This window comes from Pelodiscus sinensis, chromosome 7 (genome assembly GCF_049634645.1).
Source record: "Pelodiscus sinensis isolate JC-2024 chromosome 7, ASM4963464v1, whole genome shotgun sequence".
Taxonomy (NCBI): domain Eukaryota; kingdom Metazoa; phylum Chordata; order Testudines; family Trionychidae; genus Pelodiscus; species Pelodiscus sinensis.
Genome location: NC_134717.1, coordinates 65480364 through 65497712, shown reverse-complemented (window position 1 = coordinate 65497712; position 17349 = coordinate 65480364). Strand labels below are relative to the sequence as shown.

Sequence of the window (17349 nt, the reverse complement as noted above, 5' to 3'; positions counted from 1 at the left end):
TGTTCTGGGCCCTGGATTGTAGCAAGGTGGGGTGTGCTCAATGCTAAGCCTGCAGACGGGAAGAGACGGGTGCGCAGTGCCAGGGGAGAACACTCGTGCTGCTGGCAGAGCTGGGGCAACGACAAGATTCTTTCACACTTTAAGCAGGTGGTAGTGATTCACCCATGGCCAGTCTGTGACTTTTACTAAAAATAAGGGAGGGGTGCTGACCACCCAGGGGAGACTAACAGCTAAAGGGCACCCACTGTCCAGGACACAGGGCTGAAGCGGAAGCAGAAAATGTGACAAAAGTCGCAGAAAGTCACAGAATCTGACCCATACTTGTAGCATCCACTGTCGGTGTATACCCATGTACTGACATGGGGAAGATCTTACTGTGTGCTGGATGATCCTAGGTGGCTCTGGTGCAGGAGCCAGAGCAGAAGGCAGGTAAGCTGGTCCTGGTGCTGGCTTGTAGCTCTTTCTGGGATCTCTTGACAAGATATAAGGCTGTGAGAATTCTTCCAGAAGGTGCTGCTCCTGAAAGATCCAAGTGATGCAGGAGCTCCCGTTAGAGACAGAGGAGAGGAAATTTCCACTACATGCATCTGACAAAGTGGGTCTTTGCCCACGAAAGCTTATGCGCCTACACTTCAGTTAGTCTGTAAGGTGCCACAGGACTCCTCGTCACTTCCATTAGAGAGAGACACCCCTGGGCAGTAACAATAGCAAACACAAGCATGCTCACAGGGCTACTTTTGGCCCTGAGGTAACGCTAATGATTCCACACCAGCGATGAATCTGACTCACCCACAGTAGCTCCTCAGCCAGTCTGAAGGTTCGGGAAATGGGGCGATACGGGCGATTCCTTTCCTTCTGCGCCATAGAGAGAGCCAGTTCATGGCCTACCGCTTGAGCTGCATCCTGGCTAAGGAGATCTGCCCCAGCAATACTTGCTTTTCATAGTGAAGTCCCAGGACAGAACTGGCTAGTTAGTTATCCCATCATCCTCTTTCCTTGCACAGCTACGGTGCACAGCTTTGCCTGCTTTTCTGGACAAACATTGCTTTCTCCTCCCTCCCTCCCCTCCCCACATTGCTCTGGGACACTCTGTTCCCTGGATGCCAAGTCCTGAGAAACTCACTTAGCTCCAGTAGCAGCGGTCCATACAACAAGCTCCCGAAGAGCTTTAAGGGGTGATCTGTTTGGCTGCATGTGTGAAGCCGCCTTCCCTCAGACAGCAGCATTTCCCCAGCTATCCCCCGAATACGGTAAAAGAGCATTCATGGTTTACACTTCCCTTTTATATGCCTCTCCAAGCCCAGCCACTTTTGATACAGAGATCCCGAGATCAATGCAGCCCTGAGCCACGCTGTTCCAGCATAGTCTGGTAGCTGCTATTGCAAAGCTACTGCTTGTGTGAGACCCCCCCCCTTCAGGATACTGCGTAATCACTCAAATTCCCTGCAGCTGTCACCTCTTCATACAGGTAAGATCTTACCCTCAGCTTCTGCAGGAGGTCTTTCCTTCGTTTCAGCGCATTCTGCAGTGCATTCTCATGTCCATCGCTAGTCCCTGAAAGAGGAATCCGATCGGCTCTGATGCCCCCTTAAAGGATAACAAAGAGAGAGGTGCTTCAGCAGTAGTGGGTTAACTCTAGGAAATGTCTCATGTGATACTCTACTGTTATGATTACCTTCCAGGCCAAAAAAAATTAAAAAAAAATTATTTGCTACTTTTCTTGACAATCCTGTCCCAAGAATGAGTAAGGATTTTATTGTGCCAAGTATAGCTCCAGTCACAGTCACTACCGCTCCCAAATCTCAACTGCAATCAGCTTGCATTATAAAGTCCTATTTTTAATTTCACTAAGGCAAAACTTTGTCTGGGACACTTAATTTGGCCTGATGTTTTCTAGATTTACCCAAAGGCAAAGGAGAATGTACAGAGCCTGTCAAAATGATCCTACTTTGAAAAAGGACATTTGTCTAATGTGTCTCATTCTAGCTCAGAAATGGCTTCTTGGCTGCATGGAGATTTAGAGGTGACAGCAAGTCTTCTTCTTGCAAGGCTGATTTTGAACACTTTCAAAATTCCATGTGCTTTCAGAAATGCAGGATTTGTGTCACTTAAAGCTCCTTATAAACTTTTTACTGAAGTATTTGAAATTTCTGTGTCCTGCTCACTGAACTTGCATCACAAAACTTAGCCTGGAAGGAAATGCGAGTGGGTGCACATAGATATTCAGTTCATTTTTCATCCGTGTACAGCATCTTGATTAATGATGTGCATGTGTAGATGTTGGCTCATGCAACAGGCAGTTTTCATGGTCAGGAGTTCTACTAGCATTCTTAAGAAATTGCCATGATTTCAAACCCAGACACGAGTCTATATTACTGAAGCTAGGGAAGAGGAGAAAAGGATGGTGGATAACAGATACTATGGCAGGCGCTATCACTGGAAGATGGTTTCAGTAAGAACACCAGACTAATAAGATGTTTCACTTATACACTGAGTTACCATAGAGAGAAGATCTCTTTGGCCTTAACATCATCCCATCACTTGTGCATTCTTTGAACAAGTTTCACAGTAACCTGGAGATTATGGATGTTGGTCTGCATCCACCTGGCCAGCATTGCTTACCCCTCCAGTAATAATTTGGTGTCTTTTCTCTCCCACTTGATTCCCATTCTACAAACTGTGATACGTCTTCTGCTCTGTGCAGTTTTGCTGGTGCAAAGCAGGTCAACAGTGACTTACCAGATGATTAAGGATTCTTCCTGCTTAGGGGAATTCTTGGGCACAGCAGAGCTATCACAGTGACTCCTCTACAAACACCCCATCATGATTATGGGGGTGGGGGGGGGGGGGTGTGTGGAAGAGAGGGAGAGGGTACGGGCTCTGCTTTACCAGTGCTGCTTGGAAATAGCTACGGCTCTGTTCTTTTAGGGCCATGCATACAAATAAAGAGGCGGGGGGGGGGGGGGGGGCAATTCCAGTAATGCAAATCAAATGGCTGCCTAGAATACCATGTCCTTCCCCACCACCTACTGCAGCAATTGCTATTTCATTCCAGCACTGATTTCAAGATGCGTCAGTGCTGAGTGGCAAATGCTTCCCTTGCGTAAGGGCTGCATCTTCACCCAGCCCCAGGTCCTGCCAGCCTGTGGAGTTGAAGGCGGAGTGGTTGTCTTAGATTACACAATTGTATAAGACACTAGAAGCGAGGAAAGAGAAGGCAGCACCAAAAGGAGCTTGAGGCCACTTTCCCGGCTCACTGTTAATATTTCTATCACCATAACAAAGATACGGCACTTTCTGAGTTCCTGAAACTTTCTCAAATTCCGGCTGTCTCACTGGCTGAGGAGGGAGAGAAGAGAGAAAAGCTTCTTCTAGATTTTAAGGCTCATAGAGACCACTGACCTCTGGCATAGCACAGGCCAGAGAACATCACTCACAATTGCTGCATCAAACTCTGATCTGAAATACAGAACCTCTTGTATCTCTTACTTGTTGTGGAGAGGGGTGACTCGATGTTCTCCAGGGTCTCACGTTCGTTTTCTAGTTTCTGTGGATAAAGCGATTGCGAGAACTGGTTAAAAGTCAGGGACTGAGGTTCATGAGACCATCCAGCCCTGCGTGACAAACACTCATTTGGGATACAGGCTGTCCTCTCTATAAATCCAAGCTATATTCCAAAATACTTGAACTTATAGCGAAACAACGTAAAGTGGGGAATTTCTTTCCCCTACAGCTGACTTCCATTTGCACAGATTGGTGGGTTTTTTTGTGCAACTGAAGAACAGAGAATGGGAGGACTTCTAACGCATCGGTTCCTACAAGCATCAACGACTTTAGTGTGGAATGGATGTATACTGGGCGGGGACGCCCTGTACAAGGAGTTAAAATGGAGTTGGAGAGAAGGGGAGTCTCTCACTACCTGCTAGTCATATGAACTGTGCACCTGCAACAGGAAAGAAGTACAGAGCTACTGTCCCACAATCTTGGCTGTGGCTGGAAAACCCTGGGTTAGGGTTGGAGGTTGCAGTAGGGGGGTTACCTTGGTGATTTGTCTGGTGTGAACAAGTCCCATAGCGAAACACTGGGGTTCTCTGAAGACAGGTTAGACGTGCATTTGCTGCCAGCAGCCTGTGCGGTAGCTGGAGGGAAGAGTGGTCATGTGGAAATGGCTACATTGCCTCCACGCCACCATGGAATCCTCCAAGGCAGAGGTGATCCACCCAGGGATAGGTAAACAGCCCTAAATCCAGCACTGTACTGGCAGTGCCAGAGGTGAGAGTCATCTAGCTTTTTCTTCTTTTAAATGTCACTGATTTACATGAGTTTAAGCACTTCTAAACCTCCCACAGGAAAACACAATAAAATAAAGGGCTTGAAGTATACGTGACCCAAGGGAGCTCACCACAGTGAAGGATCAAGATCTTTTGGGGGACTTTACCTATTCTCCCAAGTACTGTATACTGATGTACAAAAATAAGGTAGAGATGCAAAGACAGCAAGTCACACACAGTGCAGGTTTAAAGTAAAGGTGCACAGTTATTTGAGTACAAAGGACAAATATTTTACATATTTCACAAGAAAAAAAACAGCTGCCAGAGCAAGGGTTTGCAACCTATTTGCTATTCTGGGTCCCAGATGCAACTTTGCATTGTGTGGGCTACAGCCACACAACATATATACAACCTGTATGGCCCTGAGGTGGTTACATGGGCCGTGGCTGTGTGCTCGTTGGTGGCAGGTTGAGAACCACTACAGTGGGGCGACAGGCTTTGCTGTTTTATAGCTGCAGCAGCTGCCTTCTCCCAGGCTTGGGAGTGTTTAGTGCTGGGAACTGGGAGCAGGCATTGAGCCCACTGGTTTTGAGTAACCAATGGGAGCAAGGCCAGTGGCTTTTTGTGAACGATCCAACACCCCCTTTTTAGCACCCCTTTTCATTCTTCCAATGGGGGGGACACTCACCTGAGGACACCCCCATATGAGGCAGCTACCGCTGCTGGAACCGTGAGCCCTTTCCCACACTCATGAGATGGCTGCCTCTTGCTGGAACCCTGGGGGTCCCCCTCCGAAGCAAACTTCCCTCTAATCTTTTCCATCCATGTGCGGAATAAATTTGTATGGGCACTGAGACACATTAAAATTTCCCTATCAGTAGAAACAACCAACCTAGTTGTGGGTGCGCTGCTCATCAACTGGGCAGCATCTGAGTCCCTCCTGAACAGCCACACAAGCACACAGCTAACAGGGAACACTGCTCAGCAGGCTGTTACCTGTAACGGGAACCCTGCCCCCACCATGCTGGATATCTGCTGTGTGCGCCCCCTTCCCAGTTCTGCCTTCTTGCTGGGGGGGAGGGGGGGAAGAGGGCTGACATCCTTACTTGCCCCATTCACACCACACCTCCCTTTTTTGAAAAAAATGAAAAAGCAAAAATTGGCATTTGACCCGCTGGCAAGAGCAAACTGATCAAGTCAGCAAGAAGAAATGGGTAAATGCCTCCTTTTGGGGGGGGGGGGGCGGGGGGAGAGAGAACACCTCAGGACAGCTGGGACAAGGCTAAGAAAGCTGAGGCTTGAGGAAAGTTCTCCAATCCTCTGGAAGGTCCTCCAGCATACTCAAGCAAGGGAGCACTTGACAATCCTAATGCTTGTGGTCTAAAAGACAAGAAGAACCTCAGTGTATGTGCGCATGTGTTCACACACACACAGAAAATAATGGTTGATGCCATTTTAAATATTACAAAAAAGAAAGAGTACACATGTAAAAAGTCTTTTCGGTTCCCCTTTAATACACAAATATGTGTATTGGAAGTACAGGTACTTTCCTCCTGGCATATTTTGAGGAAATATATAATCACAGTTTAAAAAGGACACCACGCTCTAAAACTCACATCTCAACCTAAGACAATATCTAGATCTTTGTTGAGTCTCATTTGCCTATGGCAGAAGAAGCCAAGGCCCTGGACCTGTGAAACGTAACACAAATATGAAATAAAAAATGGGGACCATATTTCATAAAAAATATGCATACTTTCCAGAGACCTTAAAATTAGATTAATCAACTAACCAAACAGTCGATGGCATTTCCATCGACTATGATTAGTCGATAAGGGTGCTTCTGCTTTGAAATGTAGCGAGAGCCCGCTGAGCTGTTGCTACATTTCAAAGGGGGAGGTGTTGCGTGGCATTCTGCCTTGGACATGTACAAGAGCCCTAGCAGAGGCTCTTGTGCATTTCAAAGACTGAAATGGAGCAGGGAGCCTGGGGCCAGCGGGGCACTCTCCTGGCTCCATGGGGCACTTCCGCTTTGAAATGTACAAGAGTCCCAGCAGGGACTCTTGTACATTTCAAAGGTGGAACTGCCGCTATGCCTCTGCCCCCTCCCGTGGAGCTGGGGGGGAGCTGGAGGGAACCTGTGTTTAAGCCTTTCAGACAGAGGCGGCGGGGAAGCGATTAGTCAACTAATGTGTCGACTATCCAATAATATTTTGCTAATCAGATAGTCAACTAGTCGCTTACATTCCTAATACTTTCCAAAGGTGCATTTCCAGGGAACACAAGCACCCAGATGATTATATTGTTTGCTAATCGCAGGGAATCATGTTAGAGAGCTGAATTCTAATGGAATAATTGCTTCAAGCGGTAGATCAAATCAAAGCAGACTATCCCTACAGCACTTCTTGGGTTTCATTTTAGAGGCCCTTAGGCTTTTCCTGAAGTAGGCAAAATAGAAGATGTTTGTCCCTCACCAACTGCATCATGATAGCAACACTTTGCTCTTGTAGGACACATCTATGCTACCCGCCAGACTTACGGACAGCAATAGCATAGACACGACAAATCAGTAACTGTGTGCTCTCCATCCATTCCAGTACTCCACCAGAACGAGAAGCATAGGCATAGTTGTCAGGAGAATGTCGGTCATTGATTCAACACAGTACGTTGACTTCAACTACGTTATACTTGTAGCTGAAATTGTGTAATTTAGATCGATGGCCCCCAGTAGCGTAGACTAGGCCACAGACTTCAGTTGCTCAGTGTGAGAACAGGGGTCTGTTCACATGGAGAAGCTGGTCAGATCAGTGCCCTAGGCTGAATCATCAGTGCTACCTTGAACAAATTAGAGCTGATCTTGGAATCTTGGCAAATACAAACTATTTAGAATATCAGAAACATGCCAGAGTAGAAACAGACTGATAATTGTAAAAATCTATTGAACCCAAAATGTTTCAAGTGTAAATCTATTTTGGTTAAAGGATAAACCTGCGTGCCTACAGGCCAGATAATTCCCTCCATGGGAATTCCTTGCATGAGGGACTGGAAAATCTGTGAAGTACCACTCCCACAGTTACCCTAGCATCATTTCCTTTGGAGCATTAGAGACATGTAGTGGAGTAGTCCTGAATGCCCACAGATTTTAGGAATTCAGATATGACAAGCCTGGTTGTGTGAAGGCCTTGCACTTAAGCATTTTCTTGGCCCTTCTGGTTCTACAGAGCCAATAGTTCACCTGCCAGACAGCTGATACCTCCAAGACTAAAAAGGAATTCCACAGCACAGATGGAGGGCTTACTTAAAGTGTGTGGACAAATGATACGTGAACAGCGCCTATCCCTCCAGCCAAATCTCCTCCATTCCCATGGCCCCCTGCAAACCAGTGCCTAGAGGATGTGCCAAGGCATGAAACATGCCAGGTATACGCAAGGGCCAAGTCACAGAGTGCTGCACAGATTCTGTATGGCTCTACAGTCCACAGCTATTTGGAGATGGGCTGCCTAAGTTGCACTGGGGACTGCACCGGGTCCCAAAGCAATCCACCTTAGCCCTTGCTACCCTTGGAATGCACCTCTTTGTGCTGCTTTGTTGAATGATAGCAATACTGACATTTTTATTTTATAGGCAGATTAAACTGGAGTTTAGTTAACTATTACTTTGACATTATGGGATGGTAATCACTTGATCAATATATTTCCCCCTTTAATTTGTTCTAAGATTCACAGAACATTCATAATATATAATTATAATCATTTTCAGAGAATTAAATGACACTCTAATGCTGCACACTGCTTTCTGTTGTTGTGAAAATGGAAAGAAAGAGCATTTCTCTTCAGGCCACTGCAGTGTTTTCAGTTGTTGTCCTTCCCTCCTCATTGCGTAATGGTCCTATCTTGTCCTTGGTCTTCCTCTTGCTTCCAATGTTTTTATAAATATTTTCTTGTTACCTTTTATGTCCCTAGCTACTTTAATCTTGTTTCGTGCCTTGGCCTTTTTGATTTGGTCTCTACATGCTTATGGTAAGTTTTCTTCAAGTTCATCCTTTTTAAGTTGACCTACTTTCCACTTTGTTATGACTCTCTTTTGTGTTTCAGGTCACAAAAAATCTGCTTGTTAAGCTAGGGTAGCCTTTTGCCATACTTCCTATCTTTCCTACATGTTGAGATAGTTTTCTTTTTGTGCACTTAATAATGTCACTTTAGAAAAGTGCCAACTCTCCTCTTTTTTTCCCCACTCAGGGTATGTCTTCCTTAGGAACTTATTTTGAAATAGCTATTTTGGGAGCTATTTCCGAGTAAGTTATTTTAAAATAGCATGTCCACACCACACTACAGGAAAGCCTTGAAATTAGTCTGAGGCAGGCTCCCTTAATGTGGATGCACTACCCTGACTTAGGGTATGTCTACACAGCAGGGCTTAACTCGAAATAAGCTACACAATTGAGCTATGTCAATTGTGTATCTTATTTCGAAATTGCTTATTTCAAAATAGGGAGCATTTACACAGCACTTATTTTGAGATAGAGCACTCTTCCTCCGACTTCCCTTATTCCTCACATAACGAGGGTTACAGGAGTTGGAGTACCAAGTCCTCCAGCTTGACAGTATTTTGTCACTTTCGAAATAACTGCCTGCTGCGCGGACAAAGACTAAATTATTTCAGAATAATGCTAGTTATTTCAAAATAGTGTTGTTATTCCTCATGGAAAGCAAGAGCCATTATTTCAAAGTAACCAGACCCTTATTTCAAAATAAGAGACTTGGTACTGTGGATCCTCACCCTAAGTGTAGACCAGAGCTCAGACTTGCTTCTCATGGGATCCTAAACATATCAGTTCTCTGACTTGGCTAAAGCCTGACTTCTTACAGTCCACTGTCTTTATTCTGCAGTTTCCCCCTCCTTTCACTCCTGAGAAGAACTCTATCACTTCCTGAACACTTTCACCTAAACTTCCTTCCATCTTCAAGTTTTCAACTAGTTCCTCCTTATCTGTCAGTATCAAATCTAGAAAAGTTATTCCCCTAGTCACTTTCTCCACCTTGGGTAATAAAAAACTGCTCCAGGCATTCCAAGAACTTATTAGATAATTTGTGTCCTGCCTTCTTTTCCCAACAGATGTCTGAGTAGTGGAAGTCCCTCATCATCACCAAGTCTTGTGCTTTGCATGCTTTTTAAAATCATGACAACTATATTTGGAATTATTTGAAATGTTACTAAGATATAAAAATATGACTGCTGCATTGTCATCATCTTACCTTTTCCAAGAGTTTGAGTTTCATTCGGGTCATGTGATCTACCATGGAAGAGTCTGTCATGGCAAATTTCCAGAGTAATAGGTTGGTTAGATATGGATTACACGGCAAAATATCAGGTTTTTTTGTCCTTCAAGATCTTTGAAGAATTCCAAAAAAAGTCTCATCAAAATGAGCAGGGGAGAGTAGAAGCCATATTAAAAAAAAGCTCCCAGGCTTAAATCAATTACTAAGGGCAACCTAGATATCCCAAGCACAGCTTTCTTTGCTATTTCTTTCTTATTGTAATCTCTTGCAATGTGTATAGATCACGGTTACTGTTGCTTAGCTTGAAATTGTTACTCCTTTCTTAATTGTTGCTACACTTTGCCTCAAAGCGTCACTAAGCCCAGCCCTAGGTGTTGCTAGCATGCGCTATGACTAGTAGAGAGTCCAGGCAAGGTAGGCTGGTTGCTAAGTTGGTAGTGTCTGACAATCTAAACAACCTTATCTCCAGGCCTACGTAACTTATGTACAGTACACTGAACTACCAGCTCATCAAGTGGAGACAAAAGTTAAAGTGGACAAAACAATCTGTGGTTTCATAATACAAGGTCAGTGTTGGGACAATGTTCCTTCTAATCTTTGCCATCCATATGCAGACTTTTTTTCCATCCCTGTGTGGAATACATTTTTATGTGCTCCAAGGCACCTGTGAATGTGCAACACCAATAGAAACAGCATTTAGCTGTGCTAATCAGCTGGGCAGCATTTGAATCTCTCAAGTGGCCACCCAAGCACACAGCTTACAAGGAACATTGGTCAGGTGACTACTACAAGGGGGCAGTGCTCTTGTAGCTATATCAGTCCCAGGATATGACACACACAGGCTACGTCTACACTGGCCCCTTTTCCGGAAGGGGCATGTAAATTTCATGAGTCGTAGTAGGGAAATGCGCGGGGGATTTAAATATCCCCCGCGGCATTTAAATAAAAATGTCCGCCGCTTTTTTCCGGCTTTTAAAAAAGCCGGAAAAGAGCGTCTACACTGGCCTCGATCCTCCAGAAAAAGCGCCCTTTTCCGGAGGCTCTTATTCCTACTTCAAAGCGCTTTTTCCGGAGGATCGGGGCCAGTGTAGACGCTCTTTTCCGGCTTTTTTAAAAGCCGGAAAAAAGCGGCGGACATTTTTATTTAAATGCCGCGGGGGATATTTAAATCCCCCGCGCATTTCCCTACTACGACTCATGAAATTTACATGCCCCTTCCGGAAAAGGGGCCAGTGTAGACGTAGCCACAAGGTATGAGAGGTAGTATCTTTTATTGGACCAACTTCTGGCAGGCAGAGAGACAAGCTTTCCAAGAGATTTTCCTCAGGTCTGCCCTGAAGAAGTTTATTGAAAAGATATTACCTCAGCAGCTCATTGAAAAGGTAATGGAACCTGGCTCATAAGGTTTTATAGGATCTTCTTTCTTTCATAGAGATTTTTTCATCCACCACTCTAACAAAAAATGTCTTACTGTTTTTAATAAAAAAAGAGTGAGTCTGTAATTTATCCTGTATAACCATACAGGCTATTTTCTGCACCATCTCTAATCTTTCAATATCCTTCTGAAAAGGTGGTCTTCAGATTAAGACCTAAAGTAAATATTAGTTTTAATAATAGTCTTTCTTCCTAGATGTATGTTATTTGATTTTATAATATATTTTGTTTGAATGAGCTCAGTTTACCAAATTATCTCAGTTGCTCTGCATAATGGTTATTATTTCCCACTCAATCTTTGGATTATCCACTAATTTTGTCAGCTGTGGTTTTATATATTTCCAGATTGAGGATAAAAATATCGAACAGCATTGAATTTAAAACTGATTCTTCCAGAACTGTATTCCAAACACCCATGTTTGATAATGATTCTCCACTGACAACAGCTTTTTGAGATCTCAGCCACTTACTTATTAATTTTTACGAGCACTTCACTGATATTGTAGAGTGCTAGTTTTTTGTTTTAAATTAGAGACACGTAAAACCAAGGATGGTAAGGGGAGGATCAAGTCCTGTTCTGTCTATGCAGCAACATTATTTTTAATACAACTGCTTCTGCACACCCTGACATATCTCACACTAGAAGCAGTATCAGAGTAAGGATGTTAAAATGTGATTATCTGGCTAATCGTACAGTTGACACAATTTGCCACTAGCGCCGCGCCTCTGTATTTTAAGTGTAGTAAGAGCCATTGGGCTCTTACTACATTTAAAATGCAGAGGCATAGCGATCAGAGTGAGTTGGGACTGCTCGGTCCTGGCTCCCACTGAGTCCAGCAGGCCCTGTTCGCGGTACACAATCCTATTTGCCACGAACAGGGGATAGTGCCAGAGCACCCCGTTTGCAGCGGCCAGCCCTCATTGCTTGGCGGCAACAGCCCCCCACCATGCTCCGAGGCACTTCTGCTTTTGAAATGTACAGCGCCCGCAGTGGGAACTGGTGTGAGTGGGGACTGAAGCAGCGATGGTGCTGGGGGGTAACCAGCTTAAAGCTGGTTGCACCCAGCACTGGCTCCTGCTTCCCCCTTCCTTGCTGCCTGTGACGTAGTGTTGGTATCTTGCTGGTTGCTATGCTGGGGCTGTGGGTGACCCCCACTGGCTGCTGTCTGTAGCACGGCCCAGCAGAACAGGGGATGAGTCACTAGGCAAGGGTCTCTCAACCTGTCCGACCAGCTACCCCCCAGGGAGAGAAACAAAGGAAGGTGGAATGCCGCTCCTGGCTGGGGGGCAGGGCTGCAAGAGGGTTAGTTTCTGTCTGGTATCATGGAGGAAGCAGGCTAGGCAACAGGCTGGATTTTAGGGGCCCAGGCTCCCCCATCTCAAGGGGGGGCTGAGGCATCCTAGGCCTGCCCTGTAACCAAATTACATCTGTGCTGTGCTGTATCCTGGAGAAGCAATAAACTTCCTCTATTCTACTGGCTGGTGGAGTCTGTCCATGCCATTATGGGGATGCAGGAGACGGGAAAAACCCGGTGCACCATCACACTGCCTCTCTCTGATAACGGCAGCAAGGGGCGGGGAGAAGACGAGTGACTAGTCGAGTTGGTACTCGACTATCCGATAAGCATTTGCTTATCAGATAGTCGATTAGTCACTTATATCCCTATATCAGACTATTATATTCTGAAGCCACACATGTAGTTTTCCTGTCCACCCCGGGAGTAAAAAGTATTGCTGTTATGCTCTAGGGCTGCCTCTTGTCCCTGGTATTGCCATATTACAGTTAGGATTCGGACAAACAGGGCTATCGAGTTGAGGATGTCTTCTACCATTAAAACCTATAGTTGCTTGCAATGTCTTCTACCATTAAAACCTATAGTTGCTTGCAAACTGAGGGTATTTGTTGGATGGAGGGACTATGTATTAATGTACAGGCAGTCCCCGGGTTACGTACAAGATAGGGACTGTAGGTTTGTTCTTAAGTTGAATCTGTATGTAAGTCGGAACTGGTGTCAGCCGCTGCTGAAACTGATCAGTTTCAACCGCGGCTGAATCTGGATGCCAGTTCTGTGTAGCCCAGCTTTGCTCGGGTGTCCCTGGTCTGCTGGGGGGGTCCAGTGGCTTTGCTGGACCCCCCCAGCAGACCAGGGGGACAGGAGCAAAGCCGCCCAGGTGGTGGGAGTCCCGCTGCCTGGGCGGCTTTGCTCTGGGGCAAACGAGCAAAGCCGCCCAGGCAGCGGGACTCCCGCCACCTGGGCGGCTTTGCTCGGGTGTCCCTGGTCTGCTGGGGGGGGGGGGTCCAGTGGCTTTGCTGGACTCCCCCAGCAGACCAGGGAGACCGGGAGAAGCTTTTCTCGCCCCGGAGGACATGGGTGGTGACCCGCCGCCCATGAGCTCTGGGGCGAGAAAAGCCCCGTTCGTAAGTGCAGATCCGACATAAGTCAGGGACTGCCTGTACTGTTGGCTGGGTGTAGCGGTATTCTCACATACAAATCCCGCACCCTATCCAGACTAGATTACCTTCACTGTATGCTGATTTTCATGTGAATCTTTGCATCCAGTCACAGAAAAGTTACAAAAGTACCATGATAACATTCTCAGCACTACCAAAAGAGCTAGATTTTGCATTAACTACCATAAAACTGTGAAGGGAATGGGTTGGGGCCTACCCAGAATATGTTAAATGAGCACCAATTTAGTTTAAAGTGTAAAAGCAAGGCAGCATTATTGAGATACAGGAGACGTAAGCTAAAAAAACCCCAAAATTTGATTGGATGACCAACAATAATCCTGTTTTTAGGGAAGTCAAGTAACACAGACTGCAATATGCAACAAAGTGCTAATAACCCCAAATGAAGCAAACAAAAATTTTGAAAGGGCAGAATAAAACAACAAAAAACTAATGTCAGCATAGTCAAGCAAGTAAAAAAAAAAAAAAATACCAAAAACAAAATATATAAGGTTGAACAAAACAGACCAAAAGCGGATGTGTTGTGAACCCAAAAGCCAGGTCTGATCAACCAAGTGACTCCCTCCCAGGCACTAAATCTCACTGCCAAAAACCCAAACAAAATAAAAACCAACCCACATGAAACCTGCTAGTTTAAATTAATTTATCTTTTGTGTTTTCTTTACAGCAAATGCATTAATTACAGCGAAGGATATTGTTCCAGTGGTTTGTCATATGGAGTACAGACAGTCCCTGGGTTACATGGATCCGACTTACATCGGATCCCTACTTACAAATGGGGTGAGGCAACCCCGCACTAGCTGCTTCCCCCCAGCAGACCAGGGAGACGCGAAGCTAGCACCCCCCCCCCAGCAGACCAGGGAGACGCGAAGCGGCTTTTCTCAGCAGACACCTCAGCTCGAGAATAAAGGAGTGAGGGAAGTGAGGTGTGGGAGAATAAAACTGAGCTCTGGAGAAATGTTTGGCTAGAGTTTCCCCTACAATATGTACCAGTTCCGACTTACATACAAATTCAACTTAAGAACAAACCTACAGTCCCTATCTTGTACGTAACCCAGGGACTGCCTGTAGTTGTTTAGGTGGTTGCTTGGACTCTCAAACACATTAGTGTTATGTTGAAGTGTTCACATGTCAACAGTCACAAAAGAGAATAGAAAAATAAATACATACTTCATACCAAGCTTTTATGAGGGGTAAAAAACAGAAGCTGCAATATACTCTCTTGATTCATTTGAGGGTCACTGATTAAATATATTCTAGCCTGGAAATAATGGCATAAAATTTGTTCAGATTGATCCAGGAGATCCCTTACGCCAGGAAAATCACAAAGGTGCAACCAAGCAGAATTTGGCCCTATGTGTACATATGCATCTGACAGAAGTGAGCGGCAGACCAGGAGATATTATGCTCTAATTAACTTGTTAGGCTATAAAGTGCCACAGGATTCCTTGTTTTTGATTAAACAGACTAACGTGGTGCTCTCTCTCTGAAATGTGAATACAGTAGTTTCCCTGTCCGTCCAATACACTAGCAATATGCAGTTTGTTCAGCTCTAAGTCAAACAACATCTAGGAAAGAAAGCACAGATTATGGAATTATTGGGCTAACACCCACCCACCCCAAGGTAATGGGTGACACTAAACACAAGTATGTAGAGAGTGCCCCTTTATTCCCATCCCTACTTCTGCTGTTCTACTTGGCACAATACCAACCACTGTGTCTTTACTCATATGATGGTTCCCACTGACTTCAGTTAGACTACCCATGTACCGAAGAGCTTTGCCAAATCTGGATCATAATGCTATCCATATCACTATCTCAGTCTTTGTACAAGAGATGTCAGACACTTCGCCAAAGGATCAATGCCCACAAAACAGATATCAGACAGGATCACAAAGAAAAAACAGTTTCTTGCCACTTCAACCAGAAAGGACATTGTCTCAACGACTTGATTACCTGCATCCTGCTTCAAAGACCTTTTAAGACTGCACTTCAAAGAGAATCCTCTGAACTGTCATTCATGCTTAAATTCGACACTCTACAAGCAAACTGGAATAAAGACGCTAATTATCTTACCCATTACAAAGATAGATTCCCCAATTATCACCTCTAATATCATTAGCTCACAGACATTTACCTCCCTCCCTTCCCCCCCATTCCCCTTCTGTTCTGAAATTTGATTTGTCCTTTTCATGTGTGTTTGCTTTTTTTATTGTATCCTTTGGTATATATGGTTGTGACAATTTTCTTCCACTATTTGATCTGAGGAAGTGGGTCTGGCCCATGAAAGCTCATCACCTATTAAACCATCTTGTTAGTCTTTAAAGTGCTACACAGTCCTGTTTTTTGTTTTTACTGATCTCCCACATTAATGTGCTCTTAGCAACAAGCCCTTTGTTTCCTGAAGAACACACAGTAGAGGAATAACACTTCATGAAGAAGCCAAATAAAAGAGAAGCCACACTAGTAATAGCAGCACTAACAAAAATATACCACTATGATACACTTGCTGTTTCATTTAATCAAAATGTACATTTTCTCCCAAGCTAATTTGGCCATTAAATTATGAGATCAAAATCAGTGATAACTGAAGTTTGTATATGTCTTTATCATCTGATTTTTTTAAAAATGGGATGAGTTATGTCAATTTATTATTTACTATTCAGATTAGAATAGTGCCTTAAGGTCCCAACTGAAGTCAGAGCCCCACTGTGTCTGGTGCTGTACAAACCCATGAGAGACAATCCCTGCCACAAAGAGAGTACAGCCAAATGCCCAGATTATGCAGAGATTTATGCATGCACTTCATTTTCTGCCCTGTAAATAACCCATATAAGTCAAGGGAAATTTTCACATTTTAAAAATTATACACTTGCATAAACCTTGGCAGAAGTGGGATCTAAATATTTTAAACAAATAGTAAGAGAGGCAGAGAGAAAAGTAACTTGTCCAAGGCCACATTGCAGGGGACTGGAAAAGCTGGGAGAAGAACATAACTTACAGTTACCAGATCTGTGCGTTATGCACAGCAGTGCTCCTCAACCATCTGTGTGTTTTGAGAGACAAATGGGAAATAATGAGCTGGGAAGCAACATTTTATTTGCTTTAGATCAGGGGTCTCCAAACTTTTCAGCCCGAGGGCCGCATTAACTATCAAACAGCAGTTCGGGGGTCGACTACACACTTGAGGTCCAAATAAAAAACAATCAAAACATGGATGTTGTTTTTAATTATTTATTTAATATTATTTTATTCAGTTATTATTTAATAACACATTGATACACTACACATGAACACCTGTATTAGTGTGAATGGTGAAATTGTTTCCTGGATGCCAAAATAGCAGACATTTCTGGCTTTAGATTTGTTGTCCCTAACATCAACAGTGACCTGAGATTATCATTGGACAAGTTTGTTCTCAAATTGTTCTTCACATATTTCATTCTTGAAAATGTTTGTTCACACAGGTATGTAGTTCCAAAGATTGAAAGGTACCTTGATGCAAAAGTTTTGACATTAGGAAAGTCTTCCTTGGGCAAAAACTGGTAAAAACCCACCAGTCCTATTTTGAACTTTACCCGAAACAATTTTTAAAAATTCTTATGATTTCTTAAGTTAAACTTACCTGAATATAGTGTGCAAATATATCCACTTATGGTAGAGAGATTGTTGCTTTTAATGTTTCCTCTTCAGAATATTCGCCTGCGAATCCGTTTCTCCCGGAAGGGGGGGGGGGGCTTTTCCCCCTGCTCTCCCCTTCCTCTGCACGCTGTCCTCCCCTCCTGCTTGCCACCGCTCACTCCTTCCCCCCCCCCGGGCGGAAGGGGTCACCTTTTTAAAGTTCCCGCCGGGGTTCACGTTCCCCCGCACGTCGCCGGGCGGGCATTACCACCAC

The 17349-nt window shown here is 44.5% G+C and overlaps 1 protein-coding gene across 10 annotated transcripts in view; it reads right to left on the bottom strand.

Annotated features, from left to right (window-relative positions):
• The window catches only part of C7H21orf58 (chromosome 7 C21orf58 homolog), a 29006-nt gene that overhangs the window by 10170 nt on the left and 1487 nt on the right, over window positions 1-17349 (bottom strand). For 5 of the 10 annotated variants that reach the window (XR_012905359.1, XR_012905360.1, XM_075934148.1 and 2 more), the window contains exons 2-6: window positions 9527-9579; window positions 3490-3547; window positions 1481-1587; window positions 790-855; window positions 376-519 (exon numbers count right to left, since the gene is read on the bottom strand). Coding sequence is in view for 8 of the 10 variants with exons in the window: in XM_075934148.1 (XP_075790263.1) it covers window positions 376-519; window positions 790-855; window positions 1481-1587; window positions 3490-3547; window positions 9527-9579 (428 nt within the window). In the remaining 2 variants the exon portion in view is untranslated. Of the gene's footprint in view, window positions 1-375; window positions 520-789; window positions 856-1480; window positions 1588-3489; window positions 3548-9526; window positions 10390-17349 lie in introns of those variants that run through there. The other 5 variants (XM_025179871.2, XM_075934149.1, XM_025179873.2 and 2 more) reach the window with 5 other exon arrangements.